The following is a 23,145-nucleotide window of genomic DNA, read 5'->3' on the forward strand; positions in this document are numbered from 1 at the left end:
ATTGCTTCCCCACCTTCTATTGCTTTATCAGTTTTTTGTAAAGAATGGAACTTTTTCAGGTTCTTTTCAAGAAGCCGTGATCTGTTTAATTCTCAAGGATAATAAAGATCCCTCTTTCTGTAAAAATGATCACCCGATTTCCCTGGTCAATTTAGATTATAAGATTTTTGCAAAGATTCTTGCCCTTCGTATTGATCCCTTTCTACCCAACATTATTGGCCCGAAACAATCTGGCTTTGTCAAAGGTTGTTTATCCTCAGACAACTCTAGGGTTTTCTTTAACATTTTAAGTAAAGCCTCCTCCCTTAATTATCCCATTGCTGCTATAGCATTAGATACTGAAAAAGCATTTGATAGAATTGGATGGGATTTTATGTTCGTGGTCTTAAATGGATTGGGCTTCCTGCTAAATTAATTTCTTTCATTTCATTATTATACTCGGGACCGAAAGCTTCCATCTTCGTTAATGGGAAATCTTCTGACTATTTTTCTCTTTTTAGGAGAGTTCGTCACGGCTGCCCCCTATCTCCCCTTTTATTTATAAATGCCTTGGAGCCCTTTTTGACGAAAATTCGGTTAGATGACAACATTTCTGGTTTTAAACTCGACACTACACATGTTAAAATGTCTGTCTACGCCGATGACATCCTTATTTATTGTTCCAACCCCTCTACTTCTCTTCCAGCTTTCCTCTCTCAGGTTGATACTTTCTCTCACCTATCTGGATATCGACTTAATTCAGATAAATGTGAAGTTCTTCCTTTAAATTGTTTTGCTTAAAAAAATATTTTATCTCTACTGGTTTCTCTTGGAAAACTTCTAAAATTAAATACTTAGGCTTATGGTTCTCTCCTACCATTTCAGAAACTTTGAAAGGAAATTTTGAGACTCTTTCAAAAACTTTGTCCACATCTATTGACCGCTGGCATCCACTTTTTCTCTCCTGGTGAGGTCGCCTAGACTCTATTAAGATGATGCTTTCCCCGCTCATTCTCTATCTTTTATCCACGATTCCAGTCCATATCCCTGGTTTCTATTTTAAAAACATTGACTCTCTATTGAATACATTTCTTTGGAAGAATAAGTCTCCTCGAATAGCTCTTAAAACTCTCAAGGCTGATAAGCTTTCTGGTGGTCTCAAATTTCCTGATTTCAAATCTTATCATTACGCTTTTTCCTTGAAACAAGCATCTTGTTGGCTCTCTCATGACCAAGACCATAGTGTTCATCCTCCTATTTGGTTAAATATTGAGAAACATTTTATAGCCCCATTTCATTTCAATGAATCCCTTGCTTTCACTAATAATATTTCATCCTTTCGCCCCCAGGTCATATCCCACACACGCAAAATAATAATACCTCTTCTTCCATCCTCTTACCCTGCTTTTTCTTCCTTGGATCAACAGCCTATCTGGCATAGTCACTTATTACGTATTAAGGGCCGTACCTTTTATTGGAAATCTTGGAGATCCACAGGTTTATTCAGGATTTCTCAACTAATATCTAACAATCTTCCTCTTTCTTTTTCGGAACTTCAAATAAAATTCTCCTTACCCTCTTCTTGTAAATCTCAATATGACTCACTTCTTCCTTCTCTTTTGCAGTTTCTTCTCTCCTTAACTCCCACCCCCAATATTCCTGCCAAATGTTCCACTCTCTTTCCTTTATTGTCTTCTACTACTTTGGGCTCACCTCTTTATAAAATTTTATTTTTCTGTACTAACAGACCCAAGAGCAAATGCGAATTGGCCTGGGAAAAGGATCTTATGGAATGTTCGTCTACTTCATTTTGGGACAAATTATGGTTAAAAATTCATAAAACGGCAAAAGCAGCAAATACCTCTCAGACCCTTAATTTAATTTACAAAGGCCTTCTTTTTACTCCAATGAAATTAGCTTCCTTCTCCTCACATCTCCCCTCAGATTGCTGGTCATGTAAAGGCTCTTCAGCTGATTTAAAACATATGCTTTTTGATTGCCCCTCTCTTTCTCGTTTTTGGTTTTTGGCTTGGTCCCAAATTCATAAAATTTTTAATACCAAAATCCCTTTTTCCATTTCCAGCATCTTTTTGGGCTCCTCATCACCTTCCTGGCCGAATCCCAACCCCATCCCCTCATTAATTGATCTCCTATTAGCGATAGCCTTACACCCAATTACTTGTAATTGGAAACAAGCTGAGAAAACCACGTTCAGGGATTGGTGGAATGCTGTTTGTTTCCATCATAGATTAGACACAGGCAATGTCACTCCTATTTCATTATGCATTAAAAGAGACCTTTTATGCCTTCCTTTATCATCATATCTAACAACCTCAGCCACAGCTTCCACCACTATTGTTAACACTCTGGAGGAAGTTAGGAAACCTCCGTAAATTCTCTGTTGTCTTTTTATTTTATGTTCTTGATGAATATTTTCCGATATTACTTCTTTCTCCTTATCATGGATTCTTTGCTTTATGTTTGGTATTCTTTTTAACAATACAAATGTTGTTGAATTAGAATTGTGATTCAGGTAATACTTTTCCCTCTTATTACTCCATCCTTTCCTCCCCCCCCCCATTTTTCTTTCTTTCCCTCCCTCTCTCTCCTATTTTAATCGTAATGGAAGTTTTTTCATTGTGATGTTGCTTAAATTACATTTGTTTTTCTGTATGTTATAATTTCTTCTTCAATAAACCTTAAACTTAAAAAAAGGTTAAAATTAAGGAGAAGGTCAAATGCAGATATTGACAATGAGGAGCACTAAGAAGTATTTGTAAACCTGTGAGCAAAAAGTAAGTCATAACACAAATTTACTGCAGGTAGGAAAATGCAAGACTCAGAGCACATTTAGACACCATACACTAACAAAAAACGTGATAACAATCATGTGGATGAATGGAATACAATGAAGAATTGAAGAACAGCTGGAACAAGAGTCAGGCTACACAGTTTAAGTACAGAATGTACATGAGAGATGTGAAATAAGATAACAGTCAAAATTACAATGACCTCAAATGAATCTACCTGTAGTACTGAAGGGAGGGCAGGAAGCTTGTCTTGTGGTAATGTCTTCAGACGAAAGCAGAGAGAAGAGTCCATCCTTCCGTCTTCCCTCCAATCGCTGCTCGAAGAAGTGTTTAGCACCGACATTCTTATTACCAGTCTCGGGGTGAAATGCATCCTATGACAATCCAAAGAAGTTTAGGTAGAACGGAAACCAAGACATTTCACCAATGCAGAAAGACACAAACAAATACAGATTCAGACACACAATTGTACATGAAACTCGTACCTCTGATGCTTCTCGGCGGCTGGTCATGAAGTACGAAGGAGGCATCAGCTCAACTTGTGGTGCAGCCTGTTCCTGGCGAGAGAGTCTGGCTTCCCACGAGAAGTCAGCAGGTCTACCTAAAGCACCATCAGGGACAAGTTGGCCGCCTTCACAGGAAGTTGATCGATCCTCTGCCTGTGGACTCTGTACATGTGAAATGAGAGGTACAGGAAGTGATGATGCACTGGGCTCAGCAGTACTTCCACTAGCACTCAGACCGCCCAAGGTCTCCACTGCAGACAATGTGAATGAGAGGGCTTTAGGATGTGACATTTCCCTTTCACCACTCTTTGACAACTGATATCGGTTTGAAGATGGAGAAAGGAACTCTGGTCTTCTTGGTGGCTGCCTGACTGGACGCAAACTATGCCTAAGAAGATGAAAAGAAAAGTTCAGAAACTATTCATGTCATGCACACCTTACATTCTGAATTAGTTTGCTAAAGCATCACTGAACGTGGGATTTTCTTAAAAAAGTTTTGCAAAGTTTCAGAAGAAAAGAGTTAAATCATAGGTGATCTAGAAAATAGTGATTTTCAAGACCAAAAAAAAAAAAAAGAATAAACTGACACACTGACAATTCCTTGCCAATCATGGTACCAAGACCACTAGGGGAGAGGAGTGGGTATGCTGGTTATAATCAGTATAAGCTTTAGCACCGGCAAGTGTGAACTAGGAATGGTGTTTCACTGACTTTGTTCATCACTCCACAAAACGTCTGTCTGACGCATTCTACAGAGACAACAAAACATGTAAACATCCAGCCACCACTACAGAGAAGAATGAAAAGAAATCTCAAATCAAATTTACAGAACTTTGCAAGCACAGTTGACAAGATACCAATGACTACAAAAAGAGGGGGAACAAGCTGTTTGTGGAGAGCCAATACACTATGAAGTAGTGTTCTTTAAGGAGGTGCATCTTCAAAACTTTCTTAAATTGGAGCAGCACAGCAACATGTCTGATGGATATGGGGATTTTGTTCAGATCCTGGGTGCATAATGGAAAAGGTCTGCTTCCCTGTGCCCTCTCTTTCTTTTTTACACTTCTTAGTCTGCAGTCTCATGATGATGTTCTCGCTGCAGGTATGTGGAGAGCCTGTCTGCGGGGGTGCTGGTTGTAATGTCTTTGTAAAAAATGCAGCTGGTTTTGAAGATGGTGCAGGTCAGCAAGGACAGCCAATGGAGGTCCATCGAGCTGAGGTAATGTGACATAGAAAGGTTACTCGTAATCCTGGTTCTGCACTGTAAAGTCTCCATGGCGGTCATAATTGCTAAATTATTCCCATCTACATGAAGGAATCCCAGATGACTTAATATGAAATGTTTTCAAAAGGTAAAATCTGCGGTTTGTAATGCAGATAGAATCTATATAGCCTAATCAGGCTTGAATTTTGTTTGACAATGAAAATAATAATTACAAATAAGTAACATTTGCTTCTACATTGTAGGATCCTCACTGATAGTCCCACGTGCTGAAAAGAATAGTAAACCTATCCAGAGGTCCCTTCTGCTCAAGTGCAAAACAAAGAACAGGATTATGTCTGCCAAGAGGAAACACGAACAGAAAATATTCTTTAAAGCAGTTGAGCGGCTACAGATTCTGGTTTAGCAAAGGAACCTAAATATCAGGTAGGTGAATGTACATAGAGATTTCCACACAGCTGCTTCGCACATGTCTACAATTGGGGTACTTGTGTAGAATGTGCCTTGGGTTTGACAGTCGAATGGGTACTGGCAAACAGATAACTGCGTAATACATGAAAGTATCCATCTTGGTAGCAACTATTTTGATGAGCCTAACCATGTGAAAAGGTGACAATGGTATGATGTAAGCCCCATCAGTTGTTCCTTGGCTTGAGTGATGTAGTTTTGGCTGAGCTAGCTGAAGCAAGATATGCCAAGATAACTTCTTGATAGGAGATCGTATTCAAGCCATAGGTTAGCATCACAAGTAAAAAAAATATTTAAAAGCATTGGATGCTTTTTAGATTACCTTTTTGCTTCTAATTAAGATGTCCATGCAGGCCTTAAGCAAATTGAGTGGCTATACAGGATGAGCAGAGGAGTCAGGCTGTCAGGTTCCAAGGACATTCCATGTGGGTGTAACAACCACCCCTGTCAGCATGACTGAAGATTGATTTAGTTTGCATAAAAGCCTTGTGTGTGGTTTCAGTGGCAGGTGGAGAAGATCTAGAAACCATCATTGTCTTAGCTATCCTGGGTCAATGAGGATCATTTCAGTTGCAGACTGTTTTAGTTTGAGCAGGACATTTGGAATAAGTGGAGTTGGTGAAAAAGCTTAAAGGAATTTCCTTGACTAGCCTATCAAAAGCGGACTGTCAATCGAGCCTAGTTCTATGAAGACTCTGCTAAAGACTTATGCTTGAAAGTTTTGAACTCCTGGAAGATGGACTGCTTGGATGAGTAAATTCCTTGCCGGAAGCCAATGCAGGACTTATTTGCGGTCCGAGTGATTACATATGGCTGTGATTAAGTCAACTATTCCATCCATCACTTTTTTGTATAATTTAGTGTGCCGTCCTACGTAAGGTGGGTATGCCCTGGCGTGGGTCCCGATGCACACTGTGCCACTGGAAGCAAACTACACCTGGGTGATGAGCCCTAACTAGGGTGAAACTGGTCATGGGTTGCTTGTGTTCCAATTCAGGGAGGAACTTGCCTGCCAGTTCGGGCTCGGCTGTTCCCACTGTAGCAGGATCAAGACTGTTTCGCAAATGGCTGGGTCTAAACTGAGGTGGCATGTTGTGCAAAATAAAGATGGACTGGGATGCGGCCAGAGTAATTACTAGTGGCTGAAATTAATTCAAGCATTCCATCCATCACTTTTTTGTATACTTTAGATGATGTAAGCAGGGAGACCTCCGTTTCAATGATCTGAGTTGGTAACGCCTCATGAAAAGGCACATATTTTACAAGGTTTTCCTTTTCGTACCATCACAGTAGTGATTGTTTCGCTGACAGAAAGATGGGAAGGCTTTCACCCAAGCTGTATTCACATTGTGACTACTGAGCTTCCAGACACTGCTCTAGAGGCCCAATATGCAGTCCTGCATTGAGAACAAGGAATATTAACAAACCCTTTGTTTCCAGAAGATACGACACTTGTTGAAATTTTGGGGAGAATCTGGAGGCATTTCTCAATAAGACTGTAGAAGCTCTCGCCATCAAACAGGGCACTTTCTAAAAACTGTCATTGTTAATAGAAGCTTCTCGATATGTGAGGCTTTGAACTTGAGGAGGTGGATTTTAAATAATGCATTTGAAGAGTCAAGAGGGTGGGGGAGGGTGACATTCATGAGAAATCTTGGCACGTCATATTCAAGCAATAATAATATTATTTATTTAAATCAGCCAATCATCGAATTGTGAGCAAATCAAGATGTTTCTGTTTGCATAGGAAAGCTGCTTAAATTCTATTCGGTTGTAACAGATGAAAAGAACAGACTTAAGCCAGAAAGGCAAGACTGTGTAGTGTTAGTCAGGGCTCCACACTATGAACCTAAGAAACTTTCTATGCTTCCTGGCAACTCAGATGTCAAAATATGAATCTTGCAAGTACACTACACATGTCCCATCGTCCTTCTTGAGCTAAGGGAAGATTTGATGAGGAGCAAGCATGGAAACCCTCTCTGCTGGGCAGCTCATTGTCAAGTTTGATACCCAAATCGGTATAAATTATTCCTTCGGGCCTTTTGTCTGGGCCAAAAGTGTATCTCCAATAAATAACTTTCCCTCCTAACACATTAGGCACGAGTTCCAAGGGCTTTGTTTAAAGAATCGCTTTTCGTAAGAGGTGCAACAGGTATCTCGGTGCAGCCTTCTGTAGGATGGAAGGTGAAGGGGACTTGAACTGGAAGGAATATTCATTCCTAACAATGTTCCAGACACCATTTTTGGTGGTGATCATTTGCCGTACTAGAAGTTGCCAACAAAGGGATTGGACCCTCTGCCTAGACAGCTAATAGTGGTCATGTTTACTTTTTGAATTGGAGATCTTCATTTCATCGTCACCATGAGGACCAGAGTTAGGCAGGTTCGTTATTTTGAGCTTCGCCTACTATTTTATTTAAGTAAAGTGCAGCTAAAAGGATCTACTCAGGCAGATGCCATAGTAGAAGTCTGATGAAGCGAATGCTGGTGAAATTATTGCTAAACTCTGAATTCAAACTTGTAAGCCCTCTTGTACTATATCATTATCTGCTGTCTTTAGGGAGCTCTTCTGAAAACTGTTGGAGGTTTTCCCCAAATGTTCTGCAATATATTTGGAGCAAGTGCAGTGGCACTTTGGACTTTCATGTCTGCCTCAAATCTTTTGCTCAATCTATCAAGAGGTACTGAGGTATCTGTGGCCAAGGCATACCTGTTGTGAACTGTTAAAACAATGCCTGATCCTGATGCTGGTTCTTGTCTAAGAAAGGCTTTATCTTGTTCTATAAGCTTATACCTTTTCAGAAGCCTGAAAGTCTGCACGGAGACAGAGTGGGATGTTCTTGGGCCTTGGCTGTAGATCTTTTGCCTTATATACGTCCACTGGAGTATGCAATTATGAAGGAGGAACCTTCAGCACATGTGATGGTACCAGAGGTGGAAGCAACGACTGGAGATATGGAAGTATGTCTCTGCAACATGACTGGCTTTATAGTCAAAAGAAGAGACTTACAGCCCGATTCATCAAGCGAAATTGCGCTCGCAAAGGGCCAGATTCTGAGAATCTGGCCCTTTGGGAGTGCAATTTTTGCATTTGGGATTCATCATCCCAAATGCAAAAATCGCTATTAGCGAAATCGCATATTTGCGAGAAATTGGATTTAAGGAATCTCTAATAGAGATTCCTTAAATGCAATTCATCAACCAATTCGAAATTGCGAATTCGCAATATTTGGTCGCAATTTACCACGAAGTCTGACTTCGTGGTAAATTGCGAAAAAAGAGTAAAAAGCACTTTAGTGCATTTTATTCTTTTGCATGTTACACACACACATGCCCTTTGGACATGTGTGTGCGCAACACCTGTTTAAATTAGCATTTAAGGGGTTCTACAGGGTGTCCTTTGGACACCCCTGGCACCCTTCAAATCGCTATCTTATTTGCGATTAGCAAATTGCTAATCGCAAATAAGGAATACTCCCCATTCATTCCTATGGGCCTTTTGGCCCATAGGAATGAATGGGCAGTTATTCCTTATTTGCGATTAGCAGTTTGCTAATCGCAAATAAGGAATGTGTAGGAATCGCATTTTATTTTGCGATTCCTACATGAATCCCGTTTTGCGAGTCTGTAATAGCGATTCCTTATGAATCGCTATTAAAGACTCGCAAAACGGGTCTTTGATGAATCTGGCTGAAAGAACTTAGGTTGCAAAGGCATCGGAAAAGGATCATCAATAACACATAAGGCGAGGAGATTAATGCTAGCAGTCTAAACACTACAATCACTCAGTATAGCATTCCAACCCCTCATTTTTTATCCACTGCGCCACTAGACAAAGGCGTGTCGTATGCGAATCGGTACGGATCCTGCTCCATCCCAAACTTTACAGACAAGGCCCCCCCCCCCCCCAGAAATTAACACAAGTGATCCTCAGACCTGTTTCAGTCTTGTAAAGTCTCATCAGTGAGGAGCAGGTTCAGTGCTGAATTACCAAAGGCAGACCTTTCTCTAGGGTGTCACAGGGGGTGAAAAAGGATGGACTGGAATGTTACCCAAAGCGATTATCGGTGGTAAATTTTCTCGCAAGCATTGCTCCCATTACCTTTTCTGTGATTGATGTTGCGTTCTGAGTTGCCAAGAGTATGCCCAGGTGTGGGGCCCTTGCTCACTGTGGTAATAACAACAAAAGAGTGTTCAAACTCATCGGAAAAGAACAAGAGAATATCAGAGCACAGAGACACGAAAAGTCAAAACACCTACTTAGTGTTTATAGAAAGCCCTCACTCACCGACCTGGTCGGTGACATGCTTCATCATCGGGCCCCACTGGGAGAGGCCGAATGCCACCCCAGTGTGCTTCAACGCCAGAATTACTGCGGAGCGGGTAATGTGAAGACGTGAGTGACTAAGTGGTTGCGTGAGTGACTAGAATAGGTGTAGGTGGTGAAGTTAAAAATTCCTTAGTTGTATCAAAAATATTGTTATTACCTGATCAATAAGACATATTAAAATATATGTGGGAAAAACTAAGCCAGATAAATAGGCTGGCCTGTTTCCTCTAAATTTACGTGCTGGTCAACATGTTTCTGAGAATGTCGGTGTCAATTAACCTGGCATTCGTCAGGACCTATGGTGTATAAACCCCGGCGGTGTGGACACGCTAAGGACCACCCTATCAAGGGACGTGAAAGTGAAAAATAAAATACTGTCAGAAAAAAGTGCAATAGAAGGTAGGTACTCACAGATATTGAGACCACACCAAAAAATTATTAAAATGCACTTGACAGGTGTGAAGCTATCACACCATAGACCTCGGGAGGGGGGTGGTGATGCAATTGGCACACCGCCCTCGGCATCAAGCACCGGTTCGGTACCTGCGTCAGCCCTCGATAATCGGGTCTCGTGCTCACTGTGCCATAGGATCCTAGCTATACCTCACTGAGGAGGACTAACAAGGGAGATGACAGTGAATTCTGCGATATTGATGTTTACAACAAAAAATGAATTCTAAATGGAGTGTCCAAATTACGTTCAGCGGTGCTCAGTCAAACAGAACAACACTTTGAGGGGCTGGGATATTGCAGATTTGTTAGATGCCAGCAACAACTTTGATCTCAAAGCCTGAAAATTTCTAGATAGCTAACAAATTGATATTATTCCTAGTTTTTACAGGCGTCTTGGAAATTGTAGAAGATATGCCAGTGCTGGTGGTGTCAGTGACTCTTTTCTGCCTCGGATCTGCCTTGCAAGAGTCTTTGGAAGTTGAGGGCACATCTACATTGTAAGAGATACCGTCCCTGACAAACCTTATGAACCTTGGGCCTCTGCTTTAAGCTTAATGATTATGTAACCAGAGATTTATAAGACTTTATCTATAATGAATGACACCTTTATTTTAATCTTGTCTAGAGGAGAGATCTTCAAAGTGTGAAACATGCCCCACTGGGGGTCCATCAGTTGAACTCCAGGGGGCGCCATTCCTACAGACAAATTTATGGCTCATTGCACTGGAATATGGGATTTGGGAGAGGGCAGACTTTTTTGTTTAAAAAGTCACAGTAGAGGACAGGGCGAAAGAGTGCTGGGTTCAGTATCTCCAGTCACAGGCAATTGGTCTCATACCATAGCCATCCAGTGCCCTCACTCCAGGGGGGAAATGGGCCCAAGAGTCATGGGAAGAAGTGAAGGACCGGGCCCATTTCTTTACTTAAAGCCTCAGAGGTGACAGACAGCTGATGGCCTTTCCGCTGTGGCGTATCGGAGGGAGGTAGTAGAGATTTTTTGATTAGGGCCTTGAGGCTCTGCTCCTCGCCAAATCTGCAACTCCATTATATTTTGTTTCATAAAGGGAACTGAAACAGTAAGCATATGCAATGTAATGATGATGAAAGCCATGCTGCTTGAGCCTCAGTTGTAGTAAAGGCCAGGCAATCAGGCTCTTACTGAAGTTCTAGTGCGTAGGGCCAAGTTAGCAATGATGCAGCCACGTCAAGCTTACCATTTTACAGCCCTTCGCCTTCACAACAGTGGGTGGTGCAGGCCAGCTAGCAGCAGCGTACCATATCGATGTATCCTTGGGTGTTGGCCGGCATGAGGCTTATTTCCCTCTCATCGCAAAGTGAAATGGGATCAGCATGCTTCACAGATACCACTCAACTCTGTGATAAGATGGGGAAGGTTGGGGCTCCTGAAAGGTGTCCTGTCTCAGTCATATCTTGCATTGCCAGGCTCCACCTCTTTGGAGAGCAGTTGGATCAGGGCGGGGTGGGTATATAGATATATATATTCCACAAGAAAAACACACTGCACTCTTTGGCCGCACGAAACAGGTCCTCCCGCCAATCCTTTGTTTCAATCCTTTATTGTGGCAAAACAAAAAAGCATAAAAGCATTACGCGTTTCGACTCCGGCAGAGTCTTCATCATATTCAAAGTCAAGAGTGCTCATGTGTTTAACGTTTATATAAATGGTATGTAAACAGGGAAGACGGACATGTAGTACTGCACTATTCATTAAAGGACTCGAGTTGCAATTAATTATCCGACTTGATTTTAACTTGAAATGTTGAAAATGAAGTCAGTGCATGCTTTTCACTGTTAATGTACTGGTAAATGTTTTTGCATCTCTTTCCTTTCACTGACATGCGTTCATTCCTGAAAGAACCACAAAGTCCAATATGCTTTGCTATTAGCTAAGTAAAACCATGTCCTTTAATATCACTTGCTGGTATATTAATTCATGCTTATTATATCATACAAAATACAACCAGAGCCAGACATGGGATTGGCCCTTTAAAGGCATTGTCTCCAGAGACGTGTAAGATCCTAGAACTTTAGTGGAAGGAAATGATCTAATTACCTCTAAAAAAAATTCCGTTGATCTTCTAAACTGATGCTATTTAAATTTATTTTAGAATGACACTCTGTTATTCTCCCTTTCACGGATGTTTAGTTTTTCTGTTAAACCTTGTGATATAAATTTGAAAAGATATCAGCAGGTCTGATTAGCTCTTCTGCCACCAAACCGGCAATACTATAATTCATTTTTTAATTTGATTAACCACCCTTCTAGTTTTAACCTTCCATGCAAACTATTTCCCAAACTCATTGCCTTCCTTAATATTTCAAACCATTTGTCAGCAAATATTTAACTACTTCCCTTTGCACCGTTATATTTTATTTGCTCCCTTGCATTTTTATGCGCAATGGTTTGCTCAGACGTGACTCCAGGAACTGCCCTCTACTTTTTTCCTAGGAGGCAATCTTGCTACTACATTTTTTTTTAATCTCTGACAGAAAAAAAGATACTCCTTTTCAATGTGTCCCAATTTAAGTCACTCAGAGTTCTATTTTCTTTTTACTGCTCTTTTTGCTGGATTTTGTTCATGTGATATAAATCACACGTTTACATTAGAAACAAACAAAGTCTCATGTCATTTGAGTTCTTCACAGAGCATTTAATGTTATACAGATACAGGTATCTTTTGCAACCCATCCTCATCTATTTATGATCTAATCTACGGGCAATCAGAATGTTATTTTATATGGTATGTTTCTGTGTGAATCTACGAAAGATACCAATGCTGGAGAACTGGAGTTACTGGTAAGTAACAGATTTCCTTTTGACTAATTTAAGGTAGCGCAGATGATTACTATGCCAGCTGCAATTAATGTCTACCATGCATTTCAAAGAACAGTATATTTTGTGCATAGCTCAGTGGGCTACTGCTTTTGTCACAGAGAAAATTTTGTTACTGTGGAGTTCATAAGTTAAAATCGTAATCTAGCACAGTGAGCTATGACCTGCCATCAACGAGTTGCATGCAAACTGCAAGGTACAAGCTAGAAAGGTATGTTTTTCTCCCAGCCTTTCATTATCCTGATGCTGCTAAAAAAGGCTTGTTTGGGTAGAAATAAATTCTTATTATTAAAGTCAACACTAACCACTGTGTTATGTTATGAATTCTGAGTTTGTGCTTCTCCAGACCAAGCACACTTAAAAAATGCCTACCAGTATGGATGACATGTGAACCCTACACCTTATAGTCCCCTTTACCTTATGGTTTTATTTATTTTAGGAGATTTTTATAGCGCTGACGTGACCCAGGTGTATTAGAGCGCTTTACAATAACATAAATGACAGTCATAAACAGTCACAGTACATTAATAAACAGAGATTCTAAAAAGATTTCAATTCAATAACATGTAATAAAGGTTTTGTATATGCAGAGTGGAGGAGTTCGATTGAAGAGTTGAGGTGACGTAGAGCAGCTATTGTCCTGTGGGATAACAACACAACCATACAGAGACAATGAACCATCTGTGTGTAAATTATTTAAAATTTTCTATACCCTGAATTACACACATATGGTTCACTGTCTTTGTATGTGTGTGATGTAAAGTGCTCCGACACCCTACACTGGTATGAGGTGCTATATAATAAATGAAATATATGTGACAGGGGCTGTGGAGAGATGAGAGGCACTGTCGGAGGGTGATAGTGAGGGAATGCTATCCCCAACAAAGACTGTTGTATCCTGGTGCACATAAGGTCAACATTTACAAAGCTTTAAAGTAAATACAGTTAAATATATAATGACAAATATGTTGTAGAATGCATCATTTGGCGCACTCACTGCACTCGATATGCATGGTAAGTTGGCTGGTCTGACAAACTTTGTCAGGCTGCTTTTGGGTTCCCAGTCCAGCTCTGGCATGAGCAGGAACCTCGTACCACTAAATAGACAACTATATCCATACATGCCAATAGAACCTATTCAGGCCGTCTTCTGCCTTACATTTTCTCTGCTTCAATAAACGTGAATGGGGGAAATACATTCTCCCAAATATATTTTTAAATCTCCCACTTTCCTCTTCTAAAATGCTGTACAAGCATTTATGTGAAAAAACTTTCTCAGGTCTTATGTACCTAAAAAATACATTCAGAAATCGCTTGGGAAATGTAGAATATGACCTGAAGGTTCAAATTTCTGAAATAAAACCAAACATTGAAAAGTTAGTCGTCTAGAAGCAGCACCAACCTTCCCATTAAAAAGTTTGGATTTTTGCATATTTTTTCAATATAAATTAATAAAATATTTTGTAACTCGAGTATTTGTTTGGTGTGTACTTTTCTATGTATTTTTGAGAGTTACTGTTTAAATGTTTGAAATTTAAATCGTACGAATTGCTTGGGGGCCCCAGCTTCCAGTAGTGTTTAAGCGGGGTCCTCGGGAGACAAAAAGTTGGGAAACACTGGTATAGACTGACTGTTCATTCCAACAAGGTTAAATATTTTCTATTTTTTCGGAATCCCCCCTATGCACATTTCTTTAGGAGTATGTCTTAAATGCAAGCACAAAAATGGGCAAATCGTAAGAGAACAGATTACTTACCTTCTGTAACACACTATCTGGTGGATACTCTAACTGCAGGTTCCTCACATTTAGAATATTCCCCAGGTACGAGGATGGCTTCTGAAACCTTTAAGTAAAGCTCCTGCATCGTGCTAGGTGCACTGTGCAGCTCAGTACAACCCTAGAATGGTTTAGTGCTCGACTATTTCCCCACACTCAGACGTGGAGCATGTCACAATCCTTGGTACCAATGTGCAGATTCTTAACTTGGGACCCTTTTAGTTATTTAAAACGACCACTCCCCTCAACGGGAGATGAAAACACAAAGAGAAATCTGTGATTAGATAGAGTATCCAACTGAAAGAGCAATACCATAGCTAATTAACTTGTTGTTTTGATGGTTAACTTCTAACTGCAGGTTCCTCAACTTCAGAATAGATACCAAAGCAGTACCTCCCCAGGTGGAGAAATATCCTGCCCATCAAACTTGGCTGTCAACGCAGTAGTGTTCTGTAAAAATGTGAACCGATGCCCATGTTACAGCCCGGCTAATTTCGAGAGCATCGACAAATACGCAGGTTCAAAAACCCTTATACCCATTAACAAAACAGGGCACAATTTAGAATCAAAACAAGCATTCGCAGGCCTTATTCATATATTCACCTGAAGTTGTACTCGAATAATACAATAACGTTTTCCTCAATGCCAACAATAGCTTCTTGTATTTGTTCACCAAATACACATTAGTGTCTCTTGAGGATAAAACATGCCACCTGGCAAAACACATCACAGCAGAGAAAATCCTTCACTTGCTGAGGTTTGTTAAACTGTGAGGCCCCAAGAAGTCAGCTCATCAACAATGCCTTCACAAGCCAAGAAGCAATCTGGATCACTGCTGTAACCACGGCTCAATCAGCCCATCCACCCTTCCGGGCCACGACTTCTAGACATTTTAAGACCCACAGGAATTAAGTTGTGGACGAAACATCAATACTATAGTAGGGATTTTCTAAGTGTAATAACTAAAGCAGAAATCAGTATTATTACCGTTCTGTCTAACTTTAATAATGTATTGGCATCCATACTGTACATATGTATCATATGTTACTGTTCACTTCACTGCACCTATGAGCACTGCGCCATCTGCACTAACAGCAATGATATAATACCTTTTGGTGAATAAATACAAGCCGTCATTTTTGGCACCGAGAAATACATTAATGTATTACCACAAATTTAACTGAGTGAGATTATATGAATGAGACCCACAGAAAACGTGTGTGGTCAATGATTTCAAGGCATATTGTGTGTCAAAGAAGCAGCCTTAGCCTTGGTGGAACATGAACCCAGTCCTTCGTGACTTTTTGACCAGTGCGTAGCATATTTTAGGGCAAAAGACTATCCACCTCAACACTGTTCTCTTCTCCGCAGCCTTCCTTTTCTTCGTTACATAGAAACCCACAAAGAGTTGAGGAAAAGTTGAAAATGCTTAGCTGATGAGGGTGGAGAGGGCTTGTGCCACAAGTTGAACTGTTGGGTTTTCATTTTGCTGTGAACAATGAAAGCAAAAAGACTCTGATTGCAACGTAGGTGTCATGTTCTGGCCCAAGGCTCGGGAAGACCTAAGTAATAAATGATGTACCTTTCGTTCACATGTCCTCAACAGTTGGGGGATTTGTTATACTGTTTTGTTTTGCTCTGTGAATATTGAATGAAGAGATATTAAAAAAAAAAAACAACTTGATTGTCCAACCACTGGTCCTTGGTATGATCCATGTAAGGGCTAAAAGCTCTTCTGGGTCCAACCAATGGAGCCTCGTCTCCCCTTTCAAGATATGTGGTCAGGTAAAGAAGATGGGGGTAATGATGGACTGCTCAATATAGAAAGGAGTCACTGCTTTCAACAAGAAGGCCTCATGAGTCCTTTGCACTAATTTGTCTGGAAACAATGGGGTGTATGGCAGTTGTACTGAACTAGTCTGGAATTCACTCACACAAGGAGCTGAGGTGAATGGAATGAGGAAGAAAATGTTTAAGGTCAGAAGACGCAACAAGCAGCTGTGAATCAGCTCGAAGAGAGTGCACATGAGAAACGTCAAGACCACGTTAAGGTCTCACTGAGGCATCACAAACCATTTCGGAGGAAACGTGTGTCAAACCTGTAATAAACTGCACTGGTTAGTTCGGCAAAATTGAAAAGGCTAAAAGGGATTTCAAACAACTTTTAATAGTACTTATTACAAGGCTGTGCTGGGTCAAAGACAAAACAAACATTAAAATATCCTTCCAGAGTCTGTCTCCACACCAGGCCATAAAGTTGTTCCAGGGCCGGGGCAAATAGATTTCATAGACCGATGCCTGGTAGTGAGGATGATAAGCACAACCTCAGGTAGTAGATCCAATACAGTCAACTGCCGCTGCTAAATCTCCATGCATGGAGTTGTAGGCTGTGCAGATTCAGGTGTAGAATCCTGCTCTCCTGCTACCACAGAACATCCTACTACAGTGGTAACCTGATCAGGGGATAGGTGCTCATGCCCATATGTTACCGGTACCATACTCTCCGGCCCCAATCTAGAGCTATTAGGATCACTTGTTCTTAGTCGTTCCTGATCTTTTTCAGAATTCAAAATCCCATGCTCCTGTCCAACTGGACTAAGTGTCCTACAAGGAGTTTCTGCAAACGTTTTGACACAGTGCGTTCTTGACAGTGACAAAAGATTTAGCCAGTATTTCTCCCAACCCCCCACTCTTGGAAGATGCCCTGAGCCACCTCACCATTTGTGATCTACAAAGCTCCACTGACTGAGCTTACCTGCCCTGGCATTCAAGGAACTCAGCAAGTGGGTCACAATCAGGAAGATTATCTGATGCTCCAGCCAACTCCAAGGACAAAGAGCCTCATTGCACAGAACCCAGGACCCCAATCCAACCTGCTTGTTGTAGTACCATTGGTGTTGAGTTTCAAGATAGAGAGGAACTTCACTCTAGGGATTCGAGGTTGAAGGTTGAATAGTAGCTGTAAACACTCTTCTTCCTGAAGGTTACAAAGCAGGCGCATTTAGTCCTCTGTGCAGTTCGGCTTATCTGTCAGTCTAATAGATGTTGAAAATGGGCACAGGAACAGTAGATGTTATTTCTTTTTTTGTCAAGTTTGGCAATGGGCTTTGTGCCAGTAGCTGAGTTCTTAGTGTAAGAAGGTCATTCCTCCTACAGGTGATCAAGTAAGTAAATGACTATGACTCACACAGACTCATCTTTGAAAATAAACCTGAAATATGTTTTTTTTTACCACTGTAGTTAAGCAGAATAGTTTGGGACTTGTTGACACCCATAATATCCGTAGCGGCACGCATACCAGAGGACTCCCGGCAGACGACTGAATCACTTACAAAACCGATGGCGATGTGATTTGTTGTCATCGGCCAACCTCACAACAGGGACAGGAAGGAAAGTCTTACCCTGCCCTTTCCGATAGCACAAGAACAAATACCAGGCAGAATCACCTGAAACAACCACATTAAGTTGTGAATTTTGTGAGCAGTTGGCCCCCTTATAATCAAGACAAAGAAAGAAGGTACTACCTAACAGATGCAACCATCATACGGATAAACTGAGTCCCTTTAAAGTCTAAACAGCAGGGGAATTGGGATCCTTTGCTATTATTAAACATAGAAAATGAAGAACCCCCGTATTTTAGTCGTTGGTGTATTGTACTTGTTTTCTGTCCACTTGTTTTCCTTATTGTTGGCCCTGAAGAAGGTGATTTAAATATCAACAGTCACCGAAACGTACGTAGGCCGTACGCATGAAAGACCCTCATATGTACTATAAACTTGTCCTATACATAGAGAAAGAAGGACTTTCTTTTAAAAAAATGTTCAAATCAAAATGTGACAGATTTTTAGGACTTCTCTCTCAACAGCTATAGAGGTCTTCGTAGAACAATTTTGTGTTAGCCCAATGTGAGTTTTTGTTAATTATGTTTATATTTGTCCTTTTAGACTGGGTAGTGAGTGTAGTGGTATGTATGATGGAATGAATGATAACAGGATAAGATTAATTGTTTGGGGTTCTTTTGCTCTAATTGTATTATGTGCTGACTAATTATATACAGATAAATTGTTATTTAAAAATTTTCTTTGCATGTTTATAAAGTAATTTGCATTTATGTATAAATATTTGAACCGTAAGGCAAAAAGAGAAAAATAATAAAATAATATTTTGTGTCATAATATTTTGAATAAATCACATGACTTTTTCTTACATATAGCATCCTTCTCTAAAGTATTTGTGAAGAACATCACTGTAAAAGTAATATAGGTCTTATCAGAGGTACCCCCTTAGCTTTGGTTTTCTTCTCTCCTCCCTCTGGACCTAAAACTATACTGGGAGAACTCTTCCTTTGACACCCATAATATCTCCAGCAAATTCAGGCACTGCTTCACTTGGAAGAAAATTCTCCTGATCGTCATCGCCCTAAAAATGTAATCAATGTGATGTTCCTCTGCCTCTTCTGGGGCAAGGCATCATTGTTTTAGCTGAGGCTCAGTAAGTAAATACATAGGTATTTGCGGCAACATGCTTTCTGGCAGAAGCGAAAGTGCTGTTAGAAGCTATCTGTAACGGGAAGTGCCAGGAACAGCTTGTGGAACTGGCAGAAATGGCGAACAACGTAGAGTCATTGATTGTGTGTAGCAGCATGATGGAGATAGACAATCACAGATATTCTCCCTTATGTGCTTCAAAGGCTCAAGGAAGCATAGAAGGATGGGACTAGGCAGGTTGACCATAACCTAGTGAGCTGAATACATTTGCTCAGGAATAATAGGGATGAAGTGGGTGTCCTGATCAACAGAATCTCTGGCTTGATTATCATGTTCCTTAACATGAAGCCTCTTCGAGCCCATAAATGGATTACTTATGATCACAGTCTCCTTCTAAGAAATCTGCACCCTGTGGGCCAGACAGGGCCAGACAAGTTCCTCCAATATTTGCAGATAAAGGATAGGTATCCTTGCAATTCTGTGAAATGTTCCAAATGAAAGAGGCTGAACGCCAGAAGACTTTGGGGTAGCACTGGATGACAGCTGGCTTAAAACGTACTGTAGACAATAGTATGGTTGCTGGAGGAGCCATGGATAGTATGGTCTCTATCAACAGAGATGAAGCATTTGTCACCACTGAGACAGTGGTCAACAAAATCATTGTCAGTGTTCCTGTCGATAAGACTTTCGACTTCGAAACCGACAACAATAGGACTTTAGTTGTCAAGTGGACTGCATAGCTGTTGACAAGGGGAAAAACTTGACCTGGGAATGTTGATGAGGACTTCAACAGGGTTGTTGATGGTGAAGAGGCATCTTTTAACATGGAGAGCTGAGGAGCTCCTGTCAAAGTGCCAATGGGCTTACATTTCTAAATCTTTACTACTCACATCAGGAGTCTGCCTTGAAGACAGGTTCCGAGGGTTTCAGGGCAGTGGAAGAGACAGTCTCCAAAGATGAGGCTTATGCCAACGCCAGCTCTAACCTGTGATTTTTTTTGCCTTGGAAGGAGGTGCACCGTTAGTGGACACAGCATCTAGCGAAAGTGTACCCAAGATACTTGCCTCTCTAACATTTAGAATTTAGTGAATTACATTTTGGTATATTTTGCATCTTCTTGCCACATGTCCAGAGTGATGGGGACACAGCAGGCATTTTTGTGGGTGGGTGGGGGGATGGATCCATTATGACAGATCTTCTTGGCCCTGCAGGAGGCAAAGTTTAAATAAGCCTTTGCCCTTACAAGGGGAATCAGCCAACAAAGTTCTTGGTGCTCAGCCAGTCAAACGTCAAAAGAGACATAAAAAGTGCTTACCTCCTGGAAATTGTGGTGAGACGGACCCGAAGGAATAGAAGTGATCACCAAAATGAAGTAAAATGTGCAAATCCAAAGAGAAGAGCTGATACATCAACTTACCTATGGTAGACAATCTACGCAGATCAGCTTATGGGCGAGTTGGAGCTCAGAGTAATTTCCATTCATTGGCTGGAGTTCAGGTCACATAATGAAGTGAATGGATTACATATAGCAAATGTCTGTTTCATTTTTATTGAAGTGTATGAGACACTGTTCTATTAACATTAAAACCTGACTGACAAAAAGAATATTCAAACCTGTGAATCAATGAAACATCCAATTTTGGCAAGGGATAGCCTACAAAGAACAAGAATCACATCTATGATGTAGCAAAATAGAAACAGTGAAAAAAAGAAAATTAGCGAGAGGTAAAACAGGCAGCAGAGAAGTAGCCAGAATAGCTACAAGAGTATTCAAAAGAGTGACCACAGAAAGGATAGGACAGTTACAATGGTAAGACTGCAGCACTTTATAACAGAGCAACAGAATCACACAAACATGCATCCAGATGATAGGAGCTACAATAATGAAACATATGCTGTCGAAGCAGCAAAACATCAGGTTGTTACTTACAAAAAGTGCAGCGGTGCATCCCCGGCGTTCACTAGTATTGAAGAGTCTTCATTTGACACAGGGGAGAGTTCAGGTTTTGTAGTGGGCATAGTGGCTTTTCTCCTTGCTGTAAGACTGCCGGGTATCTGGAAGGTCACATGTTTCCTGAGAGACACTGAGAGGGTGGGAGGCAGGTCTCCTCTTCGGCACAGAGCCTTTTCCTTCCAGGTCATGGCACAGCGATACACAATCTGGTGAAGGTCATAGGCAGCCTGGCCAACAAACACAGAGGTTACTGTACAGAAAAGTGACAGTGGCTGCCAATTAACATGAAAGGAACTTGGTCAGTCATATTTCATGTCTGGGGCTAATTATACTCCAACTGTAATCTTTCTTTATTCGGTTTTTAAAGTACATAAAAAACCATAAAAGCAATCTCACAGATAAAAAGAAACATCATTATACATAGATTAGAGAAGGTTTTTACAATTTATAAAAAAAAATATATATATATAATATCCATACAAAATATTGGGAGACCCTAGCCATGCTGACTAATACATCAGTATTATTGATTTCTGATAATTCATATACATAAAATGGGATAAAAACTTATCAAAGATTTACTCTATGTTTAAAAATACATTTCAGAAATGTCACGATGTATTTACAGATCCGTTCAGACTCTAGAAATTGCAATCACAACATGGCTGGGCGGCATCTTCTAAAGCCCATTTTTTTTTTAACAACGGCAACAACCAGAGCGTACGATGACTAACGTAAAAGTTACAGAACAAAATAGAATGGATATTCAATTGTTCTGATGTTCCATCGCATGGACAGGGTGATAGAATTCAATCCCAACTGTTTTGGGATGGAAATTGCACCAATCGATGAAAGATATTAAATCTGAATCTTACCAGAAGAAATTGCTCAAATTGTGACAAAACATATGTTAAGTATGGTTGAATTGTAAGGGTGGTCTGGATCGCCATTGAATGTTGAACGGAAGCTTTTTTTGGTTCGGTGGCGATACGCAGCTTTTCTATGTGGCTCAATGCCCTTACTTTCAATTCCTTTCTGGATATTTCAGAAATCCTTTCAGGAGCAAAGTAATAGTTTCCAAGCCCTAAGTCGGTCAAAAACTTTTTCACATACATAAGCCAGCTAATTTTCGCTGAATAGTCTAATGACATACAATCTGCCACTATTTGCTTAGTAAGTGAATTTTTAGTTGTTGTCCAGATGCGTCGCCAAAGTAAAAGTGGTTGTATTTTTGCCAAATCCACCAAATACAGAATCCCCAGTTCCGCATGACCCGCAAACGTGGAAACGCATTTAGGTGCCGCTAGTAGAAATCTTAAAAAGGTGTTCTCTGCTATTTGTAAGGAGCTAGTATTGGTATGCCCCCACAGTCCAGCCCCGTACAGGGCTGTCGTTTGGCATTTGGCTCTATAGATATGCAACAGTTCTGGGGGTCGCCTTTTCCCCAACTTCTGTGAAAAACTTATGAGCACAGCAATTGCTCGCATTAGATGGTGTTTCCTGGCCTCAATTGCAGGTTTCCAATTTATTCTATCATCAATTATGATGCCTAGATAGGGGTATTGGCCAGTAACTTCGAGTCTTTCTCTATAAAGGAATATATCTTTACCCCCCTTTTTCCCTGGACCGGCTGCCATTACATACGTTTTTTTAATGTTTATTCGCAGGTCAAGGTTTCCCATAAAAGTTTCATACCTATCCAACGCCTTCTGCAATTCGCGAGGAGTGCAGGCCAGTATCACGGCATCGTCGCATAGAGCAGAGCGGTTATCGGGCGGTTTCTTACTTGAGGTAGATCCTGGCCCCCCTTCAACATTGCCACCTCCAGTCCATTTGTGTAAAGTGAAAAGAGAAAGGGGGCCAGGACACAACCCTGCTGGACACCACGCTCTACTCTGAACGACTCAGACAACTCGCCTTTTACACCAAAGCGTACCCTCGCGGAGGCATTCGAATACAGTTACCTCAGGAAGCCAATCAGAGGACGGACCACAGTTTCATATGGGAGACGCAGTCAAAAGCAGCAGACAGGTCAACATACACTATGTATAACCTGCCCTGCTTTGCACAAACATATTTACCCAGCAGCATTGATAAATTTAGGGCTTGCTCGGTCGTCCCAAAACCCTCCCGGAATCCGAACTGGAGATCAGAGAGAATCCCCCCATCGTCAGCCCACTGCTGTAAACGCTCAAGCACTACTCTCCCCACCACCTTGCCCAGCGAGTCCAGCAGTGAGATCGGGCGATAGCAGGACACTTCATGCCTGTCTCCTTTCCTAAATATAGGGACCATGATGGATTTG

General features: G+C 40.9%; 1 protein-coding gene across 1 annotated transcript in view; it reads right to left on the reverse strand.

Moving 5' to 3' along the window:
• Nucleotides 1-23,145, reverse strand: part of SFI1 (SFI1 centrin binding protein) — a 597,461-nt gene that overhangs the window by 186,531 nt on the left and 387,785 nt on the right. The window contains exons 26-28 of the mRNA XM_086942824.1: nucleotides 20,817-21,067; nucleotides 3,275-3,683; nucleotides 3,007-3,163 (exon numbers count right to left, since the gene is read on the reverse strand). Coding sequence (XP_086798950.1) covers nucleotides 3,007-3,163; nucleotides 3,275-3,683; nucleotides 20,817-21,067 — 817 coding nt within the window. The remainder of the gene's footprint in view (nucleotides 1-3,006; nucleotides 3,164-3,274; nucleotides 3,684-20,816; nucleotides 21,068-23,145) is intronic.

Source organism: Lissotriton vulgaris, chromosome 11 (assembly GCF_964263255.1).
Source record: "Lissotriton vulgaris chromosome 11, aLisVul1.2, whole genome shotgun sequence".
NCBI lineage: Eukaryota > Metazoa > Chordata > Amphibia > Caudata > Salamandridae > Lissotriton > Lissotriton vulgaris.